This window comes from Lontra canadensis, unplaced genomic scaffold (assembly GCF_010015895.1).
Source record: "Lontra canadensis isolate GAN:19392208 unplaced genomic scaffold, GSC_riverotter_1.0 scaffold25, whole genome shotgun sequence".
In the NCBI taxonomy this organism is placed as follows: domain Eukaryota; kingdom Metazoa; phylum Chordata; class Mammalia; order Carnivora; family Mustelidae; genus Lontra; species Lontra canadensis.
The window spans coordinates 15474894-15500629 of NW_022631019.1; the positions used below are offsets into that span (position 1 = coordinate 15474894).

Here is a 25736-nt window from a genome sequence, read left to right on the forward strand (position 1 = left end):
GAAGCACGGAGTCCCTTTTGCAACATCTCAGAGCGTGGACAGAGATGCTGGGACGGACTCCCACACAGGCCAGACTCCCAAGTCCAGTTTTTGGGCCCTAACCATCCCACCTGACTTGGTTCCTGACCTCTGCCTGCTGGTTCCCCAACCCTCCCCGCTGGCCGGCCTCCCTTCTCCAGCCTCACCAGGGACAGGAAGAGCGCTGGAGCCGGAGGCCTCGATGTTGACAAGGACTGAGGCCTCCAGGGGGCCCGAGTCGCTCACCACGTGGCACACATACTCGCCCGAGTCAGCCGGAGACACCTGGTACAGCCTCAACCGGGAGCCGTGGGCCTGAGCAGGGGCAGGATGGGGAAACGGGAGCAGAGGGAGAGAGCTGTCAGAATGCTGGAAGGCTGGGGCCAAGGTCCGGCTTCTGACCTGGGCAAGCACTGTGCCCCCAGGGACTTCCTGAGTGGATCTCAGGGGAGGGCCTCTAACCAGGAGCCCCACATTCAGCAGCTTTCCCACCACGTCCAGTCCCCCGACTCCCATACCTGGTGGTGAGTGGGGAGGCTGCCCCCGCGCTTCTGCCACGTGACCTGGGCGTGGGCCTGTCCAGGGACCACGCAGTTCAGGTCCACGGTCTGCCCTTCAGCCACGTGGGAGGAGGAGGACTCAATTCTGACGGGCACAGCTCTGCCAGGGGCTGCAGGCACAGGAGCAGATTTGGGAACGACTGGGTTGGTAGGAGCCTCAGCCATGGCCAAAGATGAAATGGTAGTTAACGGCTGCTAAGCATGCGGAGTGGGGCGGGTACTGCTGGAAGCACTGTGTGTGTGAACTCATTTCATCCCCCTAGAATTCAATGGGCACCTAGTGGCTCAGTCGGTTAAGTGTGTGCCTGTGGCTCACAGGTCAGGATCCTGGGGTCCTCGGGTGGAGCTCTGCATTGGGCTCCCTGCTGAGCGGGGAGTCGGCTTCTCCCTCTCCCTCTGCCCACCCCCCTCTGCTCCTGCTCTCTCTCTCAGGTAAATAAAGTCCTTAAAATAAAACCCTCACAGGATTCATGAACTTTCTGTGATCATGGAAATACTCTTTCATCTGTACCGCCCACTATAGCAGCTGCTAGCTGCGTGTAGCTACGAAGCACTCAAACGTGATGACGGGAATGTTAAACTTTGACTGCCATTGCCACATGTGGCCGGTGGTCACCATAGTGGACAGCAACATGGGGCTGGAGTGACTGACATCCCCATGCTGCTGATGAGGAAATGAAGCCAAGGGAGGAGAGGAAGTCCCAAGTCTTTTAGTGGCGCAGGCAGGATTCGAACCCAGGCATCTTGCTGCAAAGCCCTTGCCCCAGACCGCCACCCTCATGGGAGAGCTCTGACTGCTGACCCCCCAGGGAGCACTGTGCCCTGTGTCTCCTGGTCCCTTTTTGGCCTTTGTCGGACTCACCGGAGGGGCTGCCGGCACCAGGGGAGACTGAGACCATGATGGAGGCCTCCTGGGCATTGATGTTGTTGTTGGCCCGGCACACGTACTCGCCCGAGTCAGCCACAGACATGTGGTTCAGCCGCAGGCGGGAGCCATGGGCCTGGGGCACATGGGGAAGGAGAGGGAGAGGGGCTGAGGGACCAAGAAGTCATCAGCTGGCTCAGGCCTCCTCCTGGGCCTCCCTCATCAGACCTGCTGAGGCCACCCTCTGTCTACCCAGGGCAGGAGAGAGGACTGCTCCAGGACTGCCAGCAAGGGCTTCACTTCCAGTTCTTTGCCCACAGGGTTTATCCTTGTAATGCCCGTCCCGGCGACAGGGGTTCTGCCCTTGCTGGCCCGGCTCCACTGTGTACCTGGTGTTGGGCAGGAAGGCTGCCCCCACGCTTGTACCACGTGATGGTGGCCTGGGGCTGCCCAACGACCACGCAGTTCAGATCCAAAGTCTGCCCTTCAACCACTGTGGGGGACGAGGACTCGACCCTGATGGGTGGGGAGACACTGGGCACTGGAGACAGACAGGACAGGCCATACAGCCAGAGTTAGTCAACAGTGATGGCGCCAGGGCCCTATCTGCCTCCCCCTGAGCCCACTTGCCTGGACCCCCTGCCCTGTGCCCTCTCACCATGGGAGGAGCCACTGCCCTCGATGGTAACGATGAGTGAGGTCTCCTGGGAGCCGCCGCCATTGCTGACATGACACACATACTCGCCGGAGTCGGCCGGTGTCACCTGGGGGATCCGGAGGCGGGAGCCCACGATCTGCGGGGGGAGCATGAGTCAGTCAGTGGGTGGGGCTAGCATCTCCACAACTCGAGTGCTGCCGCCCCAGACTCTAGGAGCCTTGCCGCCTCGCGGGGACCTGCTGCCAACCAAACGTCCTTCAGAATGCCCTCAGGGGCCTTCCTGAGGTTCCAGGCTGGGGTGGACAGTGCCTCTATCCTTTGTACTATTCTCGCCTGTCATCCGAGCCAAAAGCCTGCTGTGACCGTTCCTGGTGACTCCAGGGTACCCTGTTGTGGTTTCTGTTACACTGTTGTCACGGGCTGTGTCTGCCTTTTCCCCTAGCCTGTGCGCTTCCTGAGGCCAGCCACCACCTCATTCCACCTGGAATCCTTAGTGCCAGGCGCAGACTCGGCCGGGAGCAGATTCTCAGGGACATTCAGTGAGTGAGTAAATCACAGAATGTTCTGTTAAGATATGGGTTCTAGCTGGGGTCAGTAGGACCTACGTATCCTCAGCATTGGTCCAGGGCCCACCAAGTTAAGAATGTTCAATGTTTGCTAACTGACCACAGAAAAGATGCTCATAGCCCTTCTGGAATCCCGTCAGGGCCAGTGTGCCTAGTTTTTGGTCCCACCCGCCCCAATGCCTCCATACCTGGTGCCGGCTGGGCAGGCTGCCTCCCCGCTTATACCAGGTGATGGTGTGGGGGGCTTGGCTGGCCACCAGGCAGTTGAGGTCCAGGACGTGTCCATTGGCCAGGGAGGCCGAGGATGACTCGATGCGGACGGGGTACACCACACCCTGGGCTGGGAGGGCGAGACAGGAGCAGGGTGTGGGAGCTGCTGAGGTTGGAGTGGTCCTAGCAGTACCCCAGCGTTTGTTATGACCCGAGATACTCACGGTGGGAGGGGCTAAGGCGCTGCTGGATGGTGACAAGGATGGAGGCTTCTTGGGTGCCCGAGCTACTCACCACTCGGCACACGTACTCCCCAGAGTCGGCTGGGGTCACCTGGGGCAGGCGCAGCCTTGAGCCATGCACCTGGGCAGGGCAGGAGGAAGTCAGGCTCAGAGTCAGGCCCCAGGGCTCCCAGCCAGGCTCCTGCTCCCTTCCCTGACCCTGCTCCCAGCCGGGTCCAGTCAACTCGACTGGAGAGGAGCTCCTCCTGGAAAGACCACCACTCATGACCAGTCAATTCCCCTGCCCCTGTGTCGGGACTGGGTCCAATGAAAAGAAGTGGGTGACCAACACTTGTTGATGTTCTGTGGGGGAGGGGAGGTAGGCAGTATGAGCCCACTTGCCAGAGGAGGACACTGAGGATCAGGGAGGTCAAATGACTTGCCCTAAAGTCACATAGCAGGCAAACTGGTAGGACAGTGTCTGAACTCAGATATGCCTGAATTCAAAGCCCATGCACTCTCCTCTGTAGTCACCAGGGTCCTTCAGGCTCCCACTTAGTTCCCCGGCCTCCTACCTGGTGCCGCGTGGGGAGGTTGCCACCGCGTTTGTGCCACGTGACCTGGGCATTGGCCTGCCCAGCAACCAGGCAGTTCAGATCCAGGGTCTGCCCTTCAGACACGTGGGACGATGATGACTCGATCCGGACAGGAGGGGTGACCCCCAGCGCTGGGGACAGAAGGCAGAGGGTCAATCCCTGGCTAGAAGTGTGTGTGTGTGGTGGGGGGCTGCACTGGTCTCGTGGGATCCTGCCAGTGTCTCCCACGGCTAGGCCCCTAGCCCTGCCCTACCCCCAGTACTGCTTACCGGGTACAGAGCCTGCAGGCTCAATGGTCACCAGGACAGAGGCTTCCAGGGGCACCGGGCCACCCACCACGCGGCACACATACTCGCCCGAGTCAACTGGGGACACCTGGTGTAGTCTCAGCAGTGAGCCGTGGGTCTGGCCAGAATGGAGGTGAGCTCAGAGGGGGCCCTCACGGGACCCTGCACCCGTAACCTACACGCTTGCCTCACTCTTGACCCCTAGGGCCTGGCCATCAGCTGCATCCTGCTTACGGGGAGACTTGTCCCAAGAGTAGGAGGTAGCCAGGAGGAGCCATGGTGAAATGGGCAAGCACTAATTCCACTTTCCATCAATTCTAAGACATGCTTTTTAATGTCTCTGAAATCAAGATGCATCTTACAGTAAATAATTTTACAATCATAAGCAGCAACTTTCTTTCCTTAGGAGTATAAAAACTTGTACGCATCTCACAATGGATAGCATCCTAAGCTGTACAGAACACAGTAATATTAACGGCATCACACGAACAACAGCTCAGCGATTTCTACCTGCCAGAGCTCTGAGCACTTGGCACATATATTAAGTGCCTTCTCTCTGCAAACCTGGCACCCTTACAATTCTGTAAGACAGCACTTTACAGATACTGAAGCTATGGCTCGGAGAGGTTAAGTAACTCGCTCAAGGTCACAGAGGTCACAGAAGTTAAGTAACTCGCTCAAGGTGGAAGCAGCATTCACACCTACGCTGGCCAGTCCTCGAGTCTGGGTTTTAACCATTGTACCAGACACCTGTGCAGTGACGTCCAAGGCTTTCCCTGACTCCGAGGAGCCAGCCTCTATCCAGCCCCCATCCTTGACCTGCACTACCTAGGGCCTCCCTCCAGTCCCCTTCTTGGCCTATCCGTATTCTAGGCCTGTACCTGGTGTCGCGTGGGGAGACTGCCCCCGCGCTTATGCCACGTGACCTGGGCGTGGGCCTGCCCGGGCACCACGCAGTTCAAGTCCAGGGTCTGTCCTTCAGCCACGTGGGAGGAGGACTCGATGCGGATCGGCTGGGAGCTGCCCGGAGCTGGGGGAGAAGATGGTCACCAGTCAGTCCGGTTCTGTACAGCTACCCCCACCTAACCTGTCTTCTGTCCCAGCACAACCTGGTGGCCCCACTCACGGTAGGCGAAGTTGGCCCCGTGGTTCCTGGTTACTGTGACTGTGATGGAGGCCTCCATCCCATTGCTGGCCCGGCAAACGTACTCGCCTGCGTCAGCTGGCGAGGCCTGGAAGATGTACAGGCGGGAGCCGCGGACCTGGGCAGCCAGGGGCAGGGGTGTGAGAGCCTAGCAGATGCCCTTCCACCCGGCTCCTCTGAGCTGGGAACTGCCAGCCGTTCAGCTTAGGGGCCAGGACCCCCTCAACTCACTGCCCAGAGCTTGGCCAGGCCAACCCCTCCCGCCCTCCTGCCACCACGCACCTGGTGCCTGGCGGGGAGGCTGCCCCCACGCTTGTACCATGTGACCTGGGCATGGGCCTGCCCTGCCACCACACAGCTCAGATCCAGGGTCTGCCCCTCGGCCACCGTGGGGGATGTGGACTCAATTCTGACAGGTGGGACAGGTGCTGGGGCTGTGGGGAAAGAAGCAAAGGTAGCAGATGCCCCCGAGGAGAGAGGGCCAGAAGGGTCTACCTCAGGGACAGTCCGGCCAGGCTCTCATATGCTTGGGGGTTTGGTGGCCTGGACTTGATGTCCTCAGCCAAGGTGCCCGGAGAAGAGGGCCAGGGCAGGGGCCAAGCCTTATAGAAGGGAACAAGGAAGTGGGGGAAAAGAGGGTAGTTCGGGAGAGGAAGAGGAGGCAGTTGCATGGCCAGGGAAAAGTGACTGGGAGATAGCGGGTCACCCGGAGAAGTGGAGTCGCCAGCTCCAGCGTGGGCCTCCTGTTCCCACCCTCCCAATGGCAGGTGGGGTCACTAGGACCTCAGCCCCTCCTGCGCGCCCTGCCCTTGGCAGATCCTCACCAGGGATGGAGCCCGCAGGGGAGCCGGAGGCCTTAATGTTGACCAGGACAGAGGTCTCCAGGGGCCCGGAGCCAAGGACCACGCGGCACACGTACTCGCCTGAGTCGGCTGGGGACACCTGGTGCAGCCGCAGCAGCGAGCCATGGGTCTGAGCGCAAACAGGGAGGGTTGGAAGGCGGCCGGAGGCATCCTATCCACCCCTCCAGTGGGCTGGTCCAGGGGACTGCTGTACCTGGTGCCGAGCAGGGAGGCTGCCCCCGCGCCTGTGCCACGTGACCTGGGCGTGGGCCTGCCCGGGCACCACGCAGTTCAGGTCCAGGGTCTGCCCTTCGGCCACATGGGAAGAGGAGGACTCGATGCGGATGGGCTGGGAGCTGCCCGGAGGGGCTCCTCCAGGAACTGGTGCAGAGGAACTAGTAAGGGACCTGGGCTCCTGAGCCCCAGTCCCACAGCCCTGGGGCAGAGTGCCCTGGGACGGGACCGGGCCCTAGCGCGGGAAGGCAGATGGGAGACCTTTCTAAGGCTAGGACCATGCTTTTCTACCTCAGCACAGTCAGGCACCTGCTTCCCTCATCCACCTCCAACTTCAAATTCAAGGCCCATTTGCCCACCTGTGACTCCCTGATCTGTGATGAGCTGCCACGGCCTGTGGGCAACCAAAGCCCTTCAGTGCCCAGGCTGGGCCAACAGACACGGACAAAAACTCTACAACTCTCTTCTAGACGGCCTTTATCATCTGCTCATGCCACAGGGTAATGCTACCGTTCCCATTTCACAGATGAAGGAACTGAGCCCTAAAACGTGACATGACTTAGTTCAAGGCTGATAAAAGGTGGAGGGAGGATTTAAACCCAGGTCAGCCTGACTCCCAACTCAGTTTAATCCTGACTGATGCTTCCTGACAAAATCTGAAACAGTAACCTCACTGTGAGGCCCCAGGTAAGCCAGACCAACCTTGTCCTCACCCTCTGTCCCCTCACATCCCCAAAGCCGGCCTAGAATGCCCCCTCTTGCCCTGATGTTACTGAAGAGACTACTGCTTCCCTGGGAGCAGTGGGGAGATCCTAGGGCTCGGTCCCTGCCTGGCCCTGCTCGGCCCCTCACCTGGGGTGTAGCTAGGGCCTGAGTGGGTGCTGTGGAAGACAGAGACGATGATGGAGGCCTCCTTGGGGCCTGACTCGTTCTCCACTCGGCATACATACTCTCCAGAATCAGCTGTTGAAACCTGGGGAATCCGTAACCGGGAGCCATGCACCTGAGACAGGGTGGGACAGAAAGGTGTGTGGACGAGAGGGGACCGTAGTCACCACTCCGCTCCAAACTGCCCCATGACAGAAGCTGGAGAGGGAGGGAAATCAGGGTTGATGGTTGCCTGTGGAGAGCATCGAATCACCCCCAGGGCCCCTGCCACAGGCTCGGGGACCCCCATACCTGGCTGTGGGGAGGGAGACTGCCTCCTCGCTTGTACCACGTGATGGAGGTGTGGGCCAGCCCTGCCACCACACAGTTGAGGTCCAGCGTCTGGCCTTCAGTCACGGATGGTGATGAGGACTCAATTCTGACCGGTGGGGAACTGGCACCTGAGGCTGGGGCCAGAGGCGAATGGAGTCGGCCTTGGGAGCCCTCCCCGAGCTTTCCCCTCCCCACTGCTTCAGTCCCCAGAGGCCCCACACCTGGAAGGACAACCACTTGGATCCTGGCCTGCGCAGTGCCTGCAGGGCTGGTGGCCACGCAGAGGTAGAAGCCGGCGTCAGCCGCTGTGATGGCCGGGATGAGCAGTGTGGCGATGTCTGTGCGCTCGGACCGGGCCTGCCGCACAGTGAGAAGGGTCAGCTGCCCAAGGGGGCGAGGCAGCCTGGCGAGGGCTAGCCAGCAGGGATGGGCAGAGGCAAGCACAGAGCCAATACCGGGGCTCAGTTAGACACAGAGGGCAGAGCCGGGTGGCAAAACAAGAGGCCGACAGGGGCTACTTGCTCGGGTACACCGGACAGGAGGTCTGAGCAGGCTGTCATTATGGATGTGAGGAAAACCAGGAGGGGAGGAGATGGGGAAGGAAGTGGAGGCAGGAAGGTGGGAAGCGAAGGTGGCAGGTGCTGGAACCCTGCTGAGCCTGACGGCCTGGCCCAGACAGCTCTCCTCACCTGTGGGGGGAGGCTGCCCACTTCCTTCTTCCAGGTGATGGTGGCGCTGGGCACGCCCGCAGCCCTGCAGTACAGCCTCACAGTGCGGCCTTCGTACACCTGAGTCCTCTCTGGACTCACCTGGACCCTGGGCCCGCTGCCCCCTGTGCACAGAACCCCGTGAAAACAGCCCTCTGGACGGTGCGGGTGCTCCCAAGCTCCGCCCTCAGTCCTGTCCCCTCACCGTGCACGTGGAGCACGGCCCTGGCTACATGCTGCCCAACGCTGTTACGCGCACGACACAGGTACTGGGCTTGATCCGAGGGCTCGACAGCTGGCAGGCGCAGGATGCCGCCGTGGATCTGTGCCTTCTGAGGGAGCTGGACCCCAGGGCTCCCTGATGGAGAGGGGGTGGTCAGCAACCCTGGCACTGGCATAGCTAGGCCTGCCGGCTTGCAGACCCCACAGTCTCCAGTCCTGCCCTTGCCTCCCCACCTATCCAGGAGTGGCGGGCCCTGCGGGCAGTCCTGACATGGCTTCACCTGTCCAGTCGAGGGTGGGTGCGGGGTTCCCTGTGGCGCTGCAGCGGAACTCGGCCATCTGCCCGGGCTGCACGGTGAGCTGCGGTGGGTGGATGGAGACCACGGGGGCAGACGGGGTACCCGAGGCTGATGGGGGAGGTGGGGGAGATGCAGTCAGTGTGGGGAGTATCCCCCTTGCTGCTGCTCTCTCTGCCTCTGCTCTAGCCCCCTGTGGCTGTCTGTTCACAGAGTGGCCACAGGAAGCTTTGAAAATGTCCATGGGATCTTCATACTTCCCCACTTTAGGCCTGGCCGTGGCTCCCAGGAGCTTTTAGGATAAAATCCGAAGTCCCTGCTGTGAACCACCTTTGCTCACAGCTTCAAATTCCTCACCTACAACTCCCACTTTAAAAAAACTATTTATTTATTTATTTGAGAAAGAGAGAGAGCGTGCGCATAAGTGGCCAGGGGAGAAGCAGACTCCCCTGTAAAGCAGGGAGCCAGACAAGGGGCTCTTTCCTGGGACTTTGGGATCATGACCTGAGCGGAACGCAGACCGACTGAGCCACCCCGGTGCCCCTCACCTACCCCCTTCCATAGCTCCAGCTACACCAGCCCTGACGGTGCTCAAACACATCAAAATGCTCCTGCTTCAGGGCCTTTGCACATGCTGCTTCCTCCGCCAAGAACACTCTGCCAGCTCTTCAAGTGGCTGAACACCTTGTTTTCTTTCAGCTCTCGGCCCAGATATCACCTCCTCAGAGAGGCCCAGCCTGACCACCCCGCGGAGAGTAGCCACCCTCCTCCCACCTCACTGTATACTCCTATCCCAGCCCTCATCGCCATGTGGAATTACGCTGCTTGCTCATTTGTTCCCAGACTTACTGCATCCCTATCACTACATGTAGCGTGGGAGGGCAGAGCTCCTCCCCTCCCCTTTTCTTCCATCTAGCCGGGACCTAGCACTCCGGAGATGTTCACGAACTGAATAGACACGCTTGCTAGTCCTGGTGGGCATGGGAGAAGGCTGCAGGGGGATGGGCCAGTCATGGCAATGACCCGTGTACCTTGCACATGCAGTGTGGCTGTGCCCTGGTCCATGGCGAACATGTTAGAGCCGGTGCACACGTAAGTGCCCGCGTCACTCGGCTGGACGTTGCGAATGGTCAGGATGCCGTTGAAGTCCATGGCCCTGGATGGCAGCTTCCCGTTGTGCAGGCGGGTCCAAACGAGGGTGTAAGCTGGAGACTATGCGCGGGGCCAGGAGAATGGACAGCTTGTCAGAGCAGACGCCAGAAGGCAGAGCCTCCCTCCCTGAAGTCCCTGCCCGGCTCTGCCCACCTTGCTTTTGGCCGTGCAGATGAAGGTGACGTCGGCTCCAGGGCGCACGCTCTGGCTGCGTTGCTCCTCCACGGTCACCGTGATGGGCTTGCTTGGAGCCTCTGCGGGGACAGGAGGCCCCCCGTGAGCTGGGTGCTGGCCGGGCTCTTGTCCTGTGGCCGCTTTCTCTCTCTCCATCACCCTGTCTGGGAGGGGATTCCCTCCCAGGCTGGCTTCCATTCCACTGTGTTCCCTGGTGCCTCCCTCCCTCATCCTGGCTCAACCCCGTGGTCCACCTTCTTCCTGCTGGCACTGAGCTGCCGCGGGCTGTGCTCTGACAGCCTCTTGCCACGAGCCCACCTGGCTCCACTTCAGGATCACCGACCACAAAACCGCTCTCAACACTTCACTCCAACTGGCCTCCTCTGTCCGGTGGGAGTTTCCTTCCTCCCCAACAATTTTGCTCCTTCTCCCAACCTCTCCACACACCTGCACCCCCTTCCACATCCTTGGCTAAGGGCTTCAATTCACACTTGCTGAGGCAATCGAAACTACCAGGCCATTATCTACCAGGCAGATGACTTCGTTCATCTTCCCAAACCTGCCCACCCTCCCTCTGCCTCGTCCCTGCAGGAAGAGACCCTTCCCTTCCATCCCCCATCCCCATCCTGTCTTTTCATGCCCCAAAGGGCTTCCTCCACAGGCTCTCTTGCTACGTCAGTCCCTCCTCTCTCTTGATCATTCTAGAATTTCCTTTCGAAAACACTCCTGTGACCTCATACTCTCTCTTCAGCTACTGCCTTATTTCTTGGCCTTCCTTCAGAACCAAGACTCTTGACAGCATTGTCTATATTTGCTGTCTACATCTGCCTCCGTTCTTTGTCTTTCTCTCATCTGGTTTCTACCCTTCCTCTGCACTGAAAGTGGCTCTTGTCAAAGCATGACCTTCAAGAGTCACTGCTCTGCTCACATCTGACTTCCCCAGGGCAGCCGGTGAGGCTGACCATGCCTTCCCAGAAGCCCTCTCCCCACGACCCCAAACATACCACGTCCCCCTGCTCTCTTCCTATCTCACTGGCTGCAACTGCTTCACCCCGTTTCGCTGTCCTCTCTCTTCAACTCGACATGTTTGAACTGGAGCTCCTTGGGGGCTTTGTAGGCCCTGTCCTTGAGCCACGCTCTCACTGGGTAATTCCATTCTGTTCCATGGCTTTCAACACCTTCTCTGTGCCGAGAGATCTTGAATGCATTTCTCTGCCGGGACCTCTTTCCTGAATTCCAGGCTTCCATCCCAAAATGCATGCCTGATATACCTGCTTAGATGTTTTCTCAAATCCATCAAACTTCAACAAGTCCAAAACCAACCCTGTGATGCCCTCTGACCTGTCTGTGGCAGGCGCTGCTGGTACCCTGCTCATGTCCCCTTGCCATGTCACTTCCCGCCTGCCTGACTTCTGCCAGCTGCTGCACTGTTATGCCCGAGGTCATTCTCAGACCACTGGAGACTCCTGCGCCTCCTAACCCCCAGAGGTAGTGCAGAACACAGGGGACCTGGTGCTCCTAGACGAGGCCTCGATCAATCAACCCTGGGGGGCAGGGTGATGCCAACGTGCACAGCTTACTCGAGAGTTTCCCAGAATTTCAGCCCACAGTGGGAATGTGCTCGGTCACATGCCCTTTACAGGATGCCCTCTCTTTCCTACCTCACCTCACCTCCCAAATAAACCACCGGCATGTACATGCTCATCCCAGACTCAGCTTTGGGGGAGCCCCAGTGAAAACACTCTCCTGCTGTGCCTACTTCATCTCAGTACAAAGCACCTCATTTGCCTACCTGCTGGAGGCCACAGCCCTGGGCATCAACCTAGCCTTTCTCTCTCATTGACCACAGCCAAATCCTGCCAGTTCTGTCCCTAAAACTAGCGTCTACTCCATCATCTCTCCATCTCCATGGCCAGCACCCCCGTCCAAGTACCACCACCCCCTCACTGTGTCTACAGTCCAGTCACACAGGGCCTGGGGAGGCGGAGAACAGGGACTCACCGGTGACCAGTAGCTCTGCCCGGCTGCTGTTGGCGTGATGGAGATTACGACAGGTGCAGATGTAGACGCCGGCATCTGAGGGCTGGACACTGGGGAAGTGGAGCTCAGAGCCTGGTGGGGAGTGGTTGGGAGCTCATGAGGGCAGAGGCACTGCCTCTCCCACCCGGTCTTGTGTGTAAGGACAGAATCCCAGCAAAAAGGCCTGTGCCTTCCCTCCCACTGGGGTGGCTCACAGGGCCGAGGGGCCCAGGGTCCTGGGTACCTTGATGTCGCTGCTGGGTGCTGCTGGGCATGGGACGCCCATCCTCACGGGACCAGTAGAAGTAGTGGGGTGAACTTCCACTGACCTGGCACCGCAGGGAGTGGGAGCCACCTTGGGGTACTATGCTCCGAGCTGGATGCACCTGGACCACCAGTGGGGCTGCAATTGCTAGAGGCAGGACAGGAGGGGCCGTTCAGGCAGGAGGCTCCCGGCTCGAGCCATTGTGTCATGTCTGTCTCCCCAAAGACTGGCATGCCACACCCTCAGCCCTGTCTCCCTGGACACAGCAGCTCTCAAGCTCCCGAGGCTCACCGCCTTGCCCATCCCCCTCTCCTGGGCCCCTGATCCCACTTACCTTGTGGCAGGCACCGGCCCCCCCGCACGTTGGGGTTACCCACGTAACCTGGGGCACATCTGTAAGGAGGAACAAAGCTCAGCTCTGTCAGGCCCCAGGTCCCAGGGGACTCGGTGCCTCATAGTGGACTTGGGGAGCCAGAAGCCCATGGGGGGTGTGCCCAGTGGTGGGTGGGGAAGCTTGCAACTCTGGAAGGACTTTAGAGACTGAAGAGGCCCCAACACAGGGCCTCACTGAGCTGAGAAAGGGGAGCACAGGGCAATGTCAGCAGATTGGACAGTGGGGCTACTGAGGCCTTTATTCTCCAGGAAAATATTCATTCAACACACATTTGTCAAGCAACTACGATACTAGGTTAGGAAAATACGACAGTGAACATGATAAAGCTTTTGCTTCTACAGAACTCAGTCGTGGGGAAACCAACACAGGAACGATGTAGTGAGAGTGAGGGGCACGGACCCAACCCTGAGAACAAGAGGCTCCCCGAGGATGGCACTGCTGAGTTGGTCAATTCCTCTGGAGCAGACTGTACCCCAGAGAACACCCCACTGCCCATAATGATATATTTATAGGACTACTCTCTGTCCCGTCCTCCGTGACAGGTGGTAGGCAAACCTGAAGCCTGGGACTGAATCTGTTTCATTCACTTTATCTCCAACACCTCGGCACACTACACGGTAGACAGTAGATGCTCAATAAAAATGTGCTGAATAGTGAATGAAGGAGAGCTCTAAAGGCTAAACGGGAGTTAGCTAGAAAGGGAAGAACGTTCCAGGTAGAGGGAACAGCACGTGGAAAGCCCTGAATATCAAGAAGTCAAGAGGTTAAGCCCACCTACAGGAGGTTTGGGTGTCAAAACTGGCAGGAGCTTGGGCGTGGCCCGAAGACAATGGGGACTCCTGGAGGGGCTTTGGGCAGGGGAGAGATGTGATCCTGGCAGGGTCCTGCCAGAGCCACAGCATCCAGGGCTCTCCCCTAGAAGTCCACTGCCTCCCTGTTCCCGCCGCTCCTCCATTCATCCTGTTTGCAAACTTACTGCTCACAGTACTGGCCTGTGTAGCCAGGTTCGCAGGCCGTGCAGCGATACCCACCAGTCCCCAGGCTCTCACAGGTGCGGGAGAACCTGGGACAGAGGAGGCAGAGGTCAGGCCCTGGGATGCCCACTCTCCACCCTACATCCTCTGCACGCCCCCCCCCAGGAGGGCACCCACATGTTCTCAGGGTTGGCGAGCGGGCAGGCGCAGGGCTGGCAGTCCTCCGGTGTCCCAGCCGTGGCGTCTCCGTAGTAGCCAGGTGCACACAGCTCGCAGAACTCCCCAGCGGCGTGGTGTTGGCACTGCTACAAGGCACAAGAGTGTTGGCAACGTTTACCAAAAACTGTATAATTTTGTAATTCCCGGATTTGAAAGTGCCATGTTTGTGAGTTTTTGTTTTTGTTTTTTTAAGATTTTACATATTTGACACAGAGAGAGCAAGGGAGAGAGACAGAAAGCAAGCACAAACAGGGGGAGCTTCCAGCAGGGGAGAAGCAGGCTTCCTGCTGAGCAGGAAGCCCATCGTGGGGCTCGATCCTAGGATCCTGGGATCATGATCCGAGCTGAAAGGCAGCCGCTTAACCCACTGAGCCACCGAGGTGCCCCGTTTGTGAGCCTATCTTAAAGCAATAATTGTAGAATGGCAGCAAGCTGTCGCTGCAGGGTGTCCACCCTCAGTGGAGTTTAGAATGGCCAATTGCCGGGAACAAAGATGAACAGGGACCTGGACGGATGAAAATGAACATCCACCCCCACAGCTATCCAAAAGGATGATGTCAATATATCACTGTAGGTTCACTCTATTGGAATTTAAATTAAAAATTTAATCAAAAAATTTTTTAAACATTTATTTGAGAGAGAGAAAGAGTGTGCACACGAGCCTATGTGAGCAATGAGAGGGCCAGAGGACAGGGAGACAGAGAATCCCAAGCAGACTCCCACACTGAGCATGGAGCCCAACACGGGGCTCGATCCCATAACCCCGAGATCATGATCTGAGCTGAAACCAAGAGTTGGGCATTCAACTGACTGAACCACCCAGGTGCCCCAATACAAATATTTTTAAAAAGGATGATGTTGATCGTACATTTTTTTTCTTAAAAGATCTTCTTTATTGGGGCGCCTGGGTGGCTCAGTCAGTTAAGTGTCTGCCTTTAGCTCAGGTCATGATCCTGGGCTCCTGGGATCCAGTCCCACATCGGGATCCCTGCTCAGTGATCCCTGCTTCTCCCTCTCCCTCTGCTGCTCCCCCTGCTTGTGCTCTCTCTCTCTCTGTCAAATAAATAAATTAAAAAAAAAAGATTTTGTTATTATTAACATATAATGTATTATTTGCTCAGGGGTACAGGTCTGTGAATCATCAGGCTTACACATTTCACAGCACTCACCACAGCATATACCCTCCCCAATGTCCATAACCCCACCACCCTCTCCTTACCCCCCTCCCCCCAGCAACCCTCAGTTTGTTTCGTGAGATTAAGAGTCTCTTACGGTTTGTCTGCCTCCCGATAATAAAAAATATATATAATAAAAAAAGATTTTCTTTATTTACTTGAGAGAGTGAGAGTGAATAAGAGAGAGAGAAAACAGGAGTAGGGGGGAGGTGCAGAGGGAGAAGCAGACTCCCTTGATTGCACTTTACATTCGTCTACCCAAACACCTGTGACATCAGAGAAAAGCAAAGGTATACACCTGGGTAGGTGGGGCAGAGCTTTGTAATTCATGCTTCGTCATAAAAATATGTGTGGGTTTTATGTGCTCCAATGAGATTCATCTTTGTTTTATTAACAGAGTCTGCTGCTTGCTCTGCGTTTAGCTGGGAGTCTGTCAACCACCCAGTCCTCGACCCTGGTGGGTGGGGGGCTCTACACAGACACAGACACAGACACAGATAGATACACAGATACACAGACACACACACACACACACACACCACTCTGAAAAGTTCCCAGACAAGTAATAGTTTAATGATCTGGAAAGACGTTCATGAACTTATAAGCAAAAAAGCTGATCATCAAACACAATGAAGCTATGTTTATTTGTAAAACAAAGACATATCGGTATGTGTAAATATGTGCCCAGAAAAAGAATGAAAGAGTTCTACCCGCACTAATGCGGACAGTGATTACCTCCAGGTGGTAGGATTATAGGGCATTTTTACTTTCTTTTTGGCTTGTCTCTGTAGCCTGATGCTTCCACAGAGAACGAGTGTTACTCTAGTGAGAGGACAGAGCAGGAAGCAAAGTTTTCTTTATAGAGAAAATGTTATTCCCTCTTCTGGCCCCCCCCCCCCCCCCCCCATAGACTGCTGGTCCAAAGCCTACTTGCCCAAGCTTGCCCCTCCCTGCCTCCCAGGCAGGCCCTGTGCCCCACCCAGGCCCAGACCAACTGATCCCTGCCCCCGGTATGGCTTACCGAGCAGGCCCCCGTCTCTGGGTGGCACAGGTCTGAGTGGCCGTTGCATTCACACAACTCACAGTGGCCGAGGTAGAGCCCACTGCCAGTGCGCGTGTAGCCTGGGGCACAGTCCTAGGGAGAGATGAAGGCTGGTCTCTATCTCCACTGTGGTCCCATCTGGAGCCTACAGACCAGAATCCTCTCCCTCCTGTGGCTCTCCAGTCTAGATTCCCATTGGCTCTAGGCTGGGAAATCCCGGGCCCAGCTCCTCTCCCTGACAGCATCCTCTCTCTGGAACCTCCCTCCCTCTCCTTGTGTTCACTTTCTCAACACTCAGAACTGGGTCTGTGTCTGTCCCCATTCTGCCTGGCACCTCCACTCGGGGAATTACTGATGCCTCAGATCACCCTTAACGGAGAACATATATGCATTTGCCCTTTTGGTTCCGGAAAATTCTGGCAGGGTCTCTCCTGAAAAACTTAACTCTTTGATGAAAACACAAGGTTCTAGAGGCCCAGATTTAGAATGAGCCCTTGGAGGTCTTCACCTTCACCTTTATACTCAGTAAATAAAGAGGCAGCACACATATGATCGAGGATGTTTTTACCCATTCTAAGTGAGTAATCATGGGTTCTGAAAACAAAGAATTTCTATTCATTACCCCTCTTTTGAAACTCCTCCAGGCCCTCCCTCTCCAACCATTTCAAAGTGATGTTTAGAAATCTGTGTTGCTTCGCTGCTGAAAATGTGCACATGGGATTCTGCTGCTGTCCCCAGGGCTTCTCCTTCAAAACGTGTTAAATTTTCTCACTTCAAAGGATATGAAGTTCGTATATTTGGGTTTGAAAGTTCTTGTGGCCACAGCAAAGGTGCACAAATGTGAAACGGAGGAGACGTGTACTTTCCATTGGGGAGTTCCTGAGTCCGGGTGCTGGCTGGTCCCACACTTGACCTCTGGGCCGCCCACCTGACACAGCAGCTCTGCCCGCTCCCCTCCCTCCATCTCCCTCCTTCCGCTCCAAGCTCACTCATCCATCGTGGACCAGTCGCCTGCTACATGCCTAGAAACGCGGCATGGTCTCCACTCAAAGCATGGGGATGCTCTTGGGTTCTCTGCAACTGGCAGGCCTCTGTTCCACCCACCCTCCTGCCCTCCCTCTAAAATAGGACTCCACTGGGGTCTTTTGCCAGGCCAGAGGAATTTTCCTGAGGCCCAGCATAGATCACAGCCCTCCCTTCACAGCTTGGCATTCCCTACTGAACAGAGCCTTGTTCTGGGTTAAGGAAGTGGCCCCAACCCCCCAACCCCCGCTTTCTGGGGGGGAGGGTCCCTTCTGCATTGTAGGCTACATCCCCATACATTCCTCCTTCTAGCTTCTGCTATGTGCACCCTCCTGCCTATAACTCTACCCAGCTCCACACTGTTTACCTCCTTGAGGCTTGTCTATGCTCTGCTTTGGCCAAGGGTAATTTGTATCTGGTGCTGTCTCCCTGTCTCTGGGGGGCAGCCTGGGAGCAAGATCTGGGTCTTAGCCTTGGCCGAGTGTAGCTGGAAGCCCTTGGGTAAGCCACCCACCCTTCAGAGCCTCTTTTCAAAAAGAATCTGTTCAAAGGGGATAATTCCATATCTCTCGTGGGTGTCCGGAAGAATAAATGAGACACTGCGCAGGACATGATCATTAAGGCAGCCATCACAGGCCACGGAAATGCCAGTTGGCCGGCTTGCTGACCCAGCTGGACTAGAGCAGAGGCACCCGGGCTGGCCATACTCACTTGGCAGGATAAACCAACATAGCCCGGGGGACAGCGGCATTCCTCCACCTCCAGGGCTCGGGGTCCTGCTGAGGGCCCGGGCTGGGCCACCTCCAGACTGACAGAGCTGATGCTGGCTGCCAGTGGCATTGAGGAGAATGTGGCCCGGACCAGGAGCTCATCCAGGTCAGCCAGTGCCATCAGGAGGTGCTCCCGCGTGGCTGGCTGCCCGTCAGGCCGGCGCCAGAATTCCTGGGGGGGTGGGGTGGGGACAACAGCAAGAGTGGGTGCGGGGTGTTGGACTTTGTGGGCTAGTCCCGCAGCATCCCCTACCCAAACCCCTGGCCTCCAGGCACTGGCTGGGGATAGGCAGGGGTAGCTGGCATCAGAGCCGGGGTCCAAAGCAGGGTGAGCAGTAGGGGAGGGTCAGCCAGGATGTGGTCGGGCGACCCTCACCTCTCGGAGAGTGATCTCGAAGCTCTTCCTCTCGGAGCCTTGCAGAGCTGGCTGGGAAGCCACCAGCATGATGTTGTTGCCCTGGGGAGACAGCAGCAGGATTGGGAGGGGAACCCAATCTCTGTAACACCAACCTCCCAGCTCTCTGATTTCCCAAGCTCATGTGTCCAAAGGAATCAGGTATATGTTCACTGCCCCCTTCTCCCAGCAGCGGGGCCTCTGCCAGGGTAGTGTCTAATCAGATGGTGAGGGTGGGAGGAAATGGGCCTCAGTCCCTCAGCTCGTGCCAGGCCGGCAGAGTGCTGGGCTGAAAGGACAGAGGGTGCCCGCCCGGCTGGAGTCCACGTGCTCACCGTGATCTGGACGTCAGGGTCGGACAGTGGGCTGCCCTGCCCTCCGGCTGTATAGGAAAGGGTGTATCGCAGCTTTCCACCATAAGCCGACACCTGCATAGAGGCAAGCCCTGTGGTCAGAGCCTGATCCTGCCTTCAGTGGCCCTAACAGCCAGAGGCAGAACCTCTCAAGGCAGTTTTGCACCGGTGCTGTCCCCTCCATTCAACCAGAGGCCCTTGTGCATGGCATCTGGTTACCTAGAAGACAGGACATCCCTCAGTTCTTTCAGTCTTGGACCTGCTGGCGGGGCCCCTGAGCAGCCTTGATGACTCAGCCAACAAGTTTCAATCCCCTTTCCATTTGAAGAAACTTCGATAAAGTAGACAGGGGTACTGACAGTGACCATCACGAGCAGACCACAGAAGGTTCAAAAGTTCTCAGCCATGCGGGTAGGGTTGAGGGTGGGCCTTCAGAGGTCTTGTCTCTCAGGCAGGTGGGTTTTGTCTGCTGAGAATCCATTTCCCAGCTTTTTGCAAACTGTAGCCCTGGTTTCCTTTAAAGGAAGCTCTGTCCTACAGAACGCCCATGTGGTTTGAGGGCAGACGTGAGCCAGGTCTGGCCAAGGGGCATGTTCTACCACCTTCCTTCCCCTCCATTGGGGTGGACATGAAAACCTGCCACTTCTGCTCTTTCAACTGGAACAGAGATACTCCCTTTACTAGTCGGACTGGAAGCCAGATAATGACGCTGATCGAGATGAAAGTCCTAAGCAGCCCCTGGACCCAGCCATGCCTGATGCCAACATCCTTGGATTTTGTAGTTATAAAAGCCAATAGATTCTCTGTCACACACAAGCCAGCTGGACTTGGGTTTTCTGTTATTCATAACTGGAAGGGTCCTTGGGCTTCCTGCTGGGGGCTTTCACGGGAGCCGCTGAGGCCCTGGCTCCACCCCAGAACTTTCTCTCGTCTGCCACCAGGGCAGAAATTCAGATCAACACCAGTGTGTCGTCCTCGCCTATGTGTTCATTTGTGTGTTCAGGCAGTTGGTGAGCATTTGTTAAATGCCTACTGATGACATGCCAGGTGCAGTGTGAGCTACCTCAGTCCTGAGGATGTTCTCTACAAGCTCAGAGTGAGGTATAACTGGATAACGGTGGAACAACTAGTTTCCCGCTTGCTTTGGAGGCCGGCAAGCTCATCATCACATCCAGGACCCAGCTGCCAGGAGTGTGCAGGAGGGTGGCTCAGGGAGCAGACTCTCAAGTGTGAGACTGGAGTTCCACGGCCAGCTGTCCAGGCTGCACAGCTCTGGACAACTCACTTAACCTCTCTGAGCCCTGCTTCCCTCCCGATGGAAACGGCAGTAAAAAGTAGCTTGAAGGGTAGCATGAAGACATAGTAATATAGGCCGTACAAAACACTGCCCAGAGCAGAGTGCCCGCAGAGCACACGGCCTGCAGGCTTGCCAGCTTCTCAGGACTCCTGGCTCTACCCTCAGCTTTAACCCATCTTTCTTATCCTCATCACCCCTGGACCACACTGTCCTATCTGCTTCTCCGAATATTTTATTACACATTATGTGTATTCTTAAGAGGCACTCTTGTGTTTGGAACAGGCCAGAGCCAATGTCAATCCTAACACAATCCTAACACTAATCCTAACACTAACACTAATGGTAATAGCAATGATATTGACAGTGTTGATGACGACAGGAATGACCGTAAGACAAACACTACACCGTGGGAGGCCAGGGTCGTCTTTTGTCCATACGTAACACAGCACACAGGAGGTGCTAAATTAATGCTCCCTGAAGGAATGAATGCAGAGCCAAGGGCCAGGTCAGGGATCTGGATACAGGTATTGGACCCCAGGCAAGTCCCTTCCCCTTTCTGAGCTTCGGTCTACCCATCTGTATCATAAAGGGCTTTGACAAAGCGCTCTCGAATATTTTGGGATTCAATGATACCCTGCTACCCCCCCAACTCCTTGTTACTCCCTGTTACCTTGTTCCCCAGGAAGGCTTGGGGCAGCTGCCAATAATAGAGACTCCCAGGAAGCAGAGAGAAGCCTTCATAGGAGAGAGAGAACTAGGACAGAAGGACAGGCAGTGAGAGCTGAGGGGGTTGGGGTGAGGTGGAGGGATGGTGAGAGCACAGTTACAGTCCTGGTAGGGACACGTACACAGGCATGCACGCATACACATACCCTTGAGGGAGGCCCCGGGGGCGGGGGCAGAGGGACAGAAGCCCCCAGCCCAGAGCTCAAGTTCTGGCCCTGCTCTTGGGACAACTTGCTCCCCATCTCTGGACCCAGATACCACTTCAACTGCTGTCCCTGAGCATAGCTGGACTGGTGTCTCCTCGTGTCTGCTGTGTGCCTCTTGGGGACCCCACGATGACTTATATGGCACACCAGAGAACTTTTAAAAATTTCGTGGGTATTGTGTATTGGAAAATGTATATGACTAGCACAAATGAAGTGGTATGTGACTAATTTAAAGGGAAATAAATCTGAGGGACCCCTGGCTGGCTTAGTCAGTGGAGCAGGAGACTCTTGATTTTGGGGTCATGGGTTTGAGCCCCACGCTGGGTGTAGAAATGACTTAAAAAATAAAACAAACGGAAATTTGAAGTATGTAATAGTCCAGGTAGTAGGCAGACACGGCAGAATTGGTGACGCTGGTTCAGAAGCAACTACAGTCTAGAAAACACGGTGGGTAGGGGCCTCTTGGAGGGTGCCTTGGCACATACCTGAGAGGCTGCCGAAGAGGGCCCAGAAGCTGAGGAGGAGGAGGAGGAAGAGGAGGAGGAGGAGGAAGAAAGTGGGGCTGCTTGCAGAGCAGCTGCAGGCTGGGCATGGGGCAAGAGGCCCCGGGCGGGGGGCTGGGGGTGGGCAGCAAAGCTGGAAAGGAGCTGCCAGATCTCTGCATCCATCCGCCTCTGGGCCTCATCCACCTGGGGGACCAGGAGAGGGAGGACAGAGGAAAGGAGCAGAGAGGGACAGAAAGGACACCATGATGACTTGCGTCCCATCAGGCCGCGCCAGGCCCAGTGGGCCACCTACTACTTCTGAGCTAACTGTTCAGAAGGGTCTGGTCTTCTGGCCCTTGTTCTTGATGTCTTCTTGCTCCTCGTGAGCCTGGGGGTGGGGAGGGGAGGTCTGGGAAGGGGGCAGGTGACTGTGGGGAGAAGCCCACACAGAAGATACCTGCTGGCAAGAGACAGGCTGGTGGTTCTGACCAGCTCCCAAGGGGCCTCTGTGGCTGGGGAGGCTGCCCCGTGGGCCTCACTTACCATCCATGCCCATGGTGCCAGCCCACGCCATTCACAGCTCTGGAATGTTTCCCGAAGGCAACACTGGAGGGGACTGGGCATTAGGCTGGGGCCTGGGTTGGGGGCAAATGGCTCAGGAAGGCCAGGGCCTCAGCTCAAGGCTCTTGCTTAAACTATACTCTCTGGTCTGCATGGGACACCAGACACAGCTTGTCCCGGCCGGGTGCTAAGTTACCTGGGATAGCCGCTGGGCCCGGGCCCGGCCCCTGCCCTCTGGGGGCCCCATGGTCCTGCCAACTGTCACAGCTGTCCGCAACTGCTCCTCTGAGAGGGATGTGCGGTTCTGATGGGCGGGGGACACAAGCCAGCTCAGACCTCCCAGGGTCCCAGTGTCGGAGCCCCGGGGATACAGTAGCCAGAAAGGCCCACACTGGGGAAGATGACGCACATCCCCCCTCCAGGCTGGCACACAGAGAGTAACGCTAGGTTACTGAAGGGGCACACGCACTCAGAGGGTTAATGGAGGTTGCTGGGGAGGTAGTGCTAGGGTAACCTGGTGGGCTGGGTATAGTCATGTGGTTTAGCATCAAGTTAGTTTTCCTGCCATCACGGCCACCATTCTGGCCACAGACAGCAGGAGCCAGGACCTGACCACATAGTGGCTGGGGCACACACCCTTCCAGCTCTAACTCCTGGTACCATAGGGCTGGGGCACACCGGTGCCCTGACTATGGGGCTATCAGGCATTGCCTGGGTTCATGCAGACCCACATCTCCTTGGATCTGGGCATTCCCCCATGCAAGACTGAGAGCGTCTAAGAACACCATGACCATGTCACATCCATTTCACACCACTCAGATCACAGGCCTACCTGGTGAGCCCAGCGCATCTGTGCAAAATATGCCTCCCTCTGCGGGGTGCAGGGAAATGACAAGAGAGGGAGTCAGAGAGAGAGAGAGAGATGTGTGAACTGCAGGCCAGCGCAAGAGAGATGCACACAGGGAAGCCAGGAAGCCAGGAAGGGAGGAACCAGAGAGGGAGAAGAGACTAGAAGGTCAGCCTTTGGGAGGCTGGGATAGGTGGGTCTGTCCCAGGAAGAAGGACAGAGCAGCTTGGGAACTGCCCCTCCTGTGTCTCTGACCTCCCTGGGATCCTGGGAGAGGGGACACATCTGCTTGAGTGCTGACCTCGGCCAGCAAGGGCCACCTGTACCCAGACCATCTTTTCCTGGTTGCCATTGGATGGCACAGACTGCTCGAGGAACACATTCGGGCCGGCTGCTCTGGAGTCTGCCCCTTGGATGCCCCTCTCCCACCCCTCCCTTCACCACCATCATCACCAAACCACAGCTTATCTCTGGCCGTGGAGTATCCAAGAGCAGCCTCTGACCTGGCTCTGAAGGCCAGCACTGCCACCTTCTGGGTGTCCCCTTCATTTCCTCCCAGGACAGGGCGTAGGAGTGGTGATTTACAACACATACGAGCTATTAGAACCGTGCCCGTGAGAGCTCAAGAAACAGGAACTATCATCAGAGTTAAGACCACCACCAAGCACCCAGTTAGCACGGAATCAATCACAGAATCAACAACAATCAATGAGGGAAGGTGGAGGGAGCAAATGCATGGCGTTGAACCTGTGCTGTCTCGTTTGTCCCTGTATTTCCAGGGCCTTGCCCAGGACCTATTGCCTGAAAGCTAATAATCATCAACAGGAGGGTACTCCTTGTGAGCAGGACACGAACTCCCATTCTCCCAGCCACCCTGGAGCTGAGGTTAATTGAAAGGCAATCAACCAGTCATCGGGAGAGCTGGGTTTAGACTGAGGACTCTCTGACTGCAAAGGCATTGAACCCCAATGTGGCCAACACCTGCTCTGAGATCAGCTTGCGTTGGCACCCTGGCTGACCTCGGGGCTCCCTAGGGCCTGGCTCAGAACCCACAGCCGGGGAGGGCCTGCCAGGCCTCACTGTACATCACACCTTATCTCCCTGGTAGGCCTCCGGCAGCTGCCAGTAGAAGGATTCATGGCCGAGCTGGGCGAAGTTGCCGAAGGACAGCTGGGTGCCTTCGGGCACAGGTTCCACGGTGAAGCCTCCTGTCAGGCGGCTGTTCCGCTGGGGGTTCACCAAGGCAAAGCCTTGGAAGTCCCCAGGGGCAAAGCGGGTGGAGATCTGGCAGCAGAGAGAAGACGGGGTGTCAGCCTGTGCTTGGGGGCGGTCACCTTGGTGGGGGAGGGTCAGGGGAAGGCATCAGAGTGGGTCACGGAGGCATTGCTGAGAGCGGGGCGAGGACAGAAGTGACGGGGGAATGGGGAGGCCACGGGGGAGAAGAAAAGGAGTGCGGGGCTCAGTGATGACACAAGCGATAAGGGGGTCCCAGGGAGGGTATGAGGGTCGGGACGAGGGTCGCTGGGATCCGTGCTTACAGGGGCCATAATGGGGGCCTGGAGATGGGTGACCTTACAAGCAGAGAGAACGCTACTAGGCCAGCTTTCCGCCCGCCGCTGGAGGGGTCCAGCGGGCTCCAAGGAGCGGCGCATGCGCAGAGGCCGCGCATACACGCAGGCGCACTTACCAGGTGGCGGACGTAGGAGGAGCTGGCGCACTGCTGGGTGACGCCCATGCAAAAGCAGGGCAGGCAGCCGTCGGGGTTGCTGGAGCTCAGGAAGAAGTGGTGGGCCCGGCAGTGACTGCATGTGCGGCCTTCCACCTGGGCCTGGGAGGACGGACGGGAGGGTAGGCGTGGGGGGCTCGGGGGGCAGTTCTTTCACCTCTGGCAGCCTTTGAGGCCAGCCTCCCGGCCACATCCAGCAGTTCTGGGGGAGTCCCAGCAGCCCCCAGGCCTGGGCCCGACTCCCGTGGGCTGCTGCCTGATTTCCCACTGGGCCCGTGCTGTGGGGCAGTGATGGAGCCTCTGGGGAAGGGTGGGGGTGGGTGTCTCAGGGACAGCCCCAAGGTACGGTGAGAGGGAATGCCAGGGCGACCCCCAACGGCTGTGGTGCAGGGCCTCCTAGAGAGCAGGGGTTTGAACTAACCTTGCATTGGCACTGGCCAGCTGCGTCACACTGGCTGCTTATGCTGCCCTCGGGGTCACAGCCACAGCCGGTGGGCTCTGGCAGTTGGCCATCTCCTAAGGTGGAGGGAAGCCACAGCTGGAACCCCAAACCCGCCTCCAAGCACCCTCACTTCCACTGCCCTCTGGGCATCGAACTCATCACCAGGAGAGGAAGTGTTTATTTCTGAACACTTACCCTGTGTAGGCATTACACCCATTCATAGCAGCCCTCTGGAGTGCATGAGTTTTTTACTATACCCATTTTACAGGTAAAGAAGCTGAGGCTCAGAAAGGTAAAGTCACTTGCCACAGGTTGAAGAACTAAATTTCTAACCCAGTCTACCCCTGGGGGAGACAGGGTAGCCCGACCCCAAAAACCTCCCCAACCCTACTCACTTCGGCATGGCTGGCCCTGGCTGGGGTTGCCATAGTAACCTGGGGCACACCTAAGGAGAAAGCATTAGATGATGAGAGGGCAGAACCAGGAGGGCAGAACCACAGAATCCTGGCGAGCCTGCTGTGAGCCCAGGACTGTACTGGTGGCCCTGTATCAGACTCACACTGGAACCAGGCCTCAGTGTGGGAAGGAACCAATCAGCCTAACTCGTCCATTTTACAGATAGGGAGTCAGGTGGGAGAAGAGCAGGGACAGTCCCGAGGCCACAGAACCAATAAGTGAGCATGATCGGGCCTTGAATCCAGGACCTTTAGCAAGAATGAGGGGTTCACTGGGAAGTCTCTGCCCTCGCTGGGGCAGGGGTTCCTGGTGGTTGGAGGTGAACCACAGGTCTAGATCTCTGAGGATTCAGGCTCTCAGGGAGGAGAGCTGACTGTCTTCTGGGGACCTGCGTAAGGGGGGAGTGGGAG

General features: G+C 57.2%; 1 protein-coding gene across 1 annotated transcript in view; it reads right to left on the reverse strand.

The window, feature by feature from the left end:
- HSPG2 (heparan sulfate proteoglycan 2) overlaps positions 1 to 25736 on the reverse strand; it is a 76874-nt gene that overhangs the window by 17206 nt on the left and 33932 nt on the right. Inside the window, exons 32-70 of the mRNA XM_032864031.1 lie at positions 25266 to 25315; positions 24850 to 24944; positions 24390 to 24530; positions 23795 to 23986; positions 22688 to 22726; positions 22052 to 22159; positions 21295 to 21498; positions 20548 to 20631; positions 18563 to 18655; positions 18210 to 18290; positions 17775 to 18005; positions 16020 to 16133; positions 13782 to 13909; positions 13607 to 13693; positions 12571 to 12629; positions 12216 to 12383; positions 11954 to 12064; positions 9932 to 10032; positions 9658 to 9838; positions 8612 to 8737; positions 8314 to 8466; positions 8091 to 8233; positions 7623 to 7758; positions 7381 to 7535; positions 7054 to 7204; positions 6182 to 6348; positions 5950 to 6097; positions 5408 to 5559; positions 5108 to 5243; positions 4863 to 5011; positions 3964 to 4099; positions 3674 to 3825; positions 3102 to 3240; positions 2856 to 3007; positions 2102 to 2237; positions 1833 to 1984; positions 1441 to 1579; positions 537 to 688; positions 186 to 333 (exon numbers count right to left, since the gene is read on the reverse strand). Coding sequence (XP_032719922.1) covers positions 186 to 333; positions 537 to 688; positions 1441 to 1579; positions 1833 to 1984; positions 2102 to 2237; positions 2856 to 3007; positions 3102 to 3240; positions 3674 to 3825; positions 3964 to 4099; positions 4863 to 5011; positions 5108 to 5243; positions 5408 to 5559; positions 5950 to 6097; positions 6182 to 6348; positions 7054 to 7204; positions 7381 to 7535; positions 7623 to 7758; positions 8091 to 8233; positions 8314 to 8466; positions 8612 to 8737; positions 9658 to 9838; positions 9932 to 10032; positions 11954 to 12064; positions 12216 to 12383; positions 12571 to 12629; positions 13607 to 13693; positions 13782 to 13909; positions 16020 to 16133; positions 17775 to 18005; positions 18210 to 18290; positions 18563 to 18655; positions 20548 to 20631; positions 21295 to 21498; positions 22052 to 22159; positions 22688 to 22726; positions 23795 to 23986; positions 24390 to 24530; positions 24850 to 24944; positions 25266 to 25315 — 5189 coding nt within the window. The remainder of the gene's footprint in view (positions 1 to 185; positions 334 to 536; positions 689 to 1440; positions 1580 to 1832; positions 1985 to 2101; positions 2238 to 2855; positions 3008 to 3101; positions 3241 to 3673; positions 3826 to 3963; positions 4100 to 4862; positions 5012 to 5107; positions 5244 to 5407; positions 5560 to 5949; positions 6098 to 6181; positions 6349 to 7053; positions 7205 to 7380; positions 7536 to 7622; positions 7759 to 8090; positions 8234 to 8313; positions 8467 to 8611; positions 8738 to 9657; positions 9839 to 9931; positions 10033 to 11953; positions 12065 to 12215; positions 12384 to 12570; positions 12630 to 13606; positions 13694 to 13781; positions 13910 to 16019; positions 16134 to 17774; positions 18006 to 18209; positions 18291 to 18562; positions 18656 to 20547; positions 20632 to 21294; positions 21499 to 22051; positions 22160 to 22687; positions 22727 to 23794; positions 23987 to 24389; positions 24531 to 24849; positions 24945 to 25265; positions 25316 to 25736) is intronic.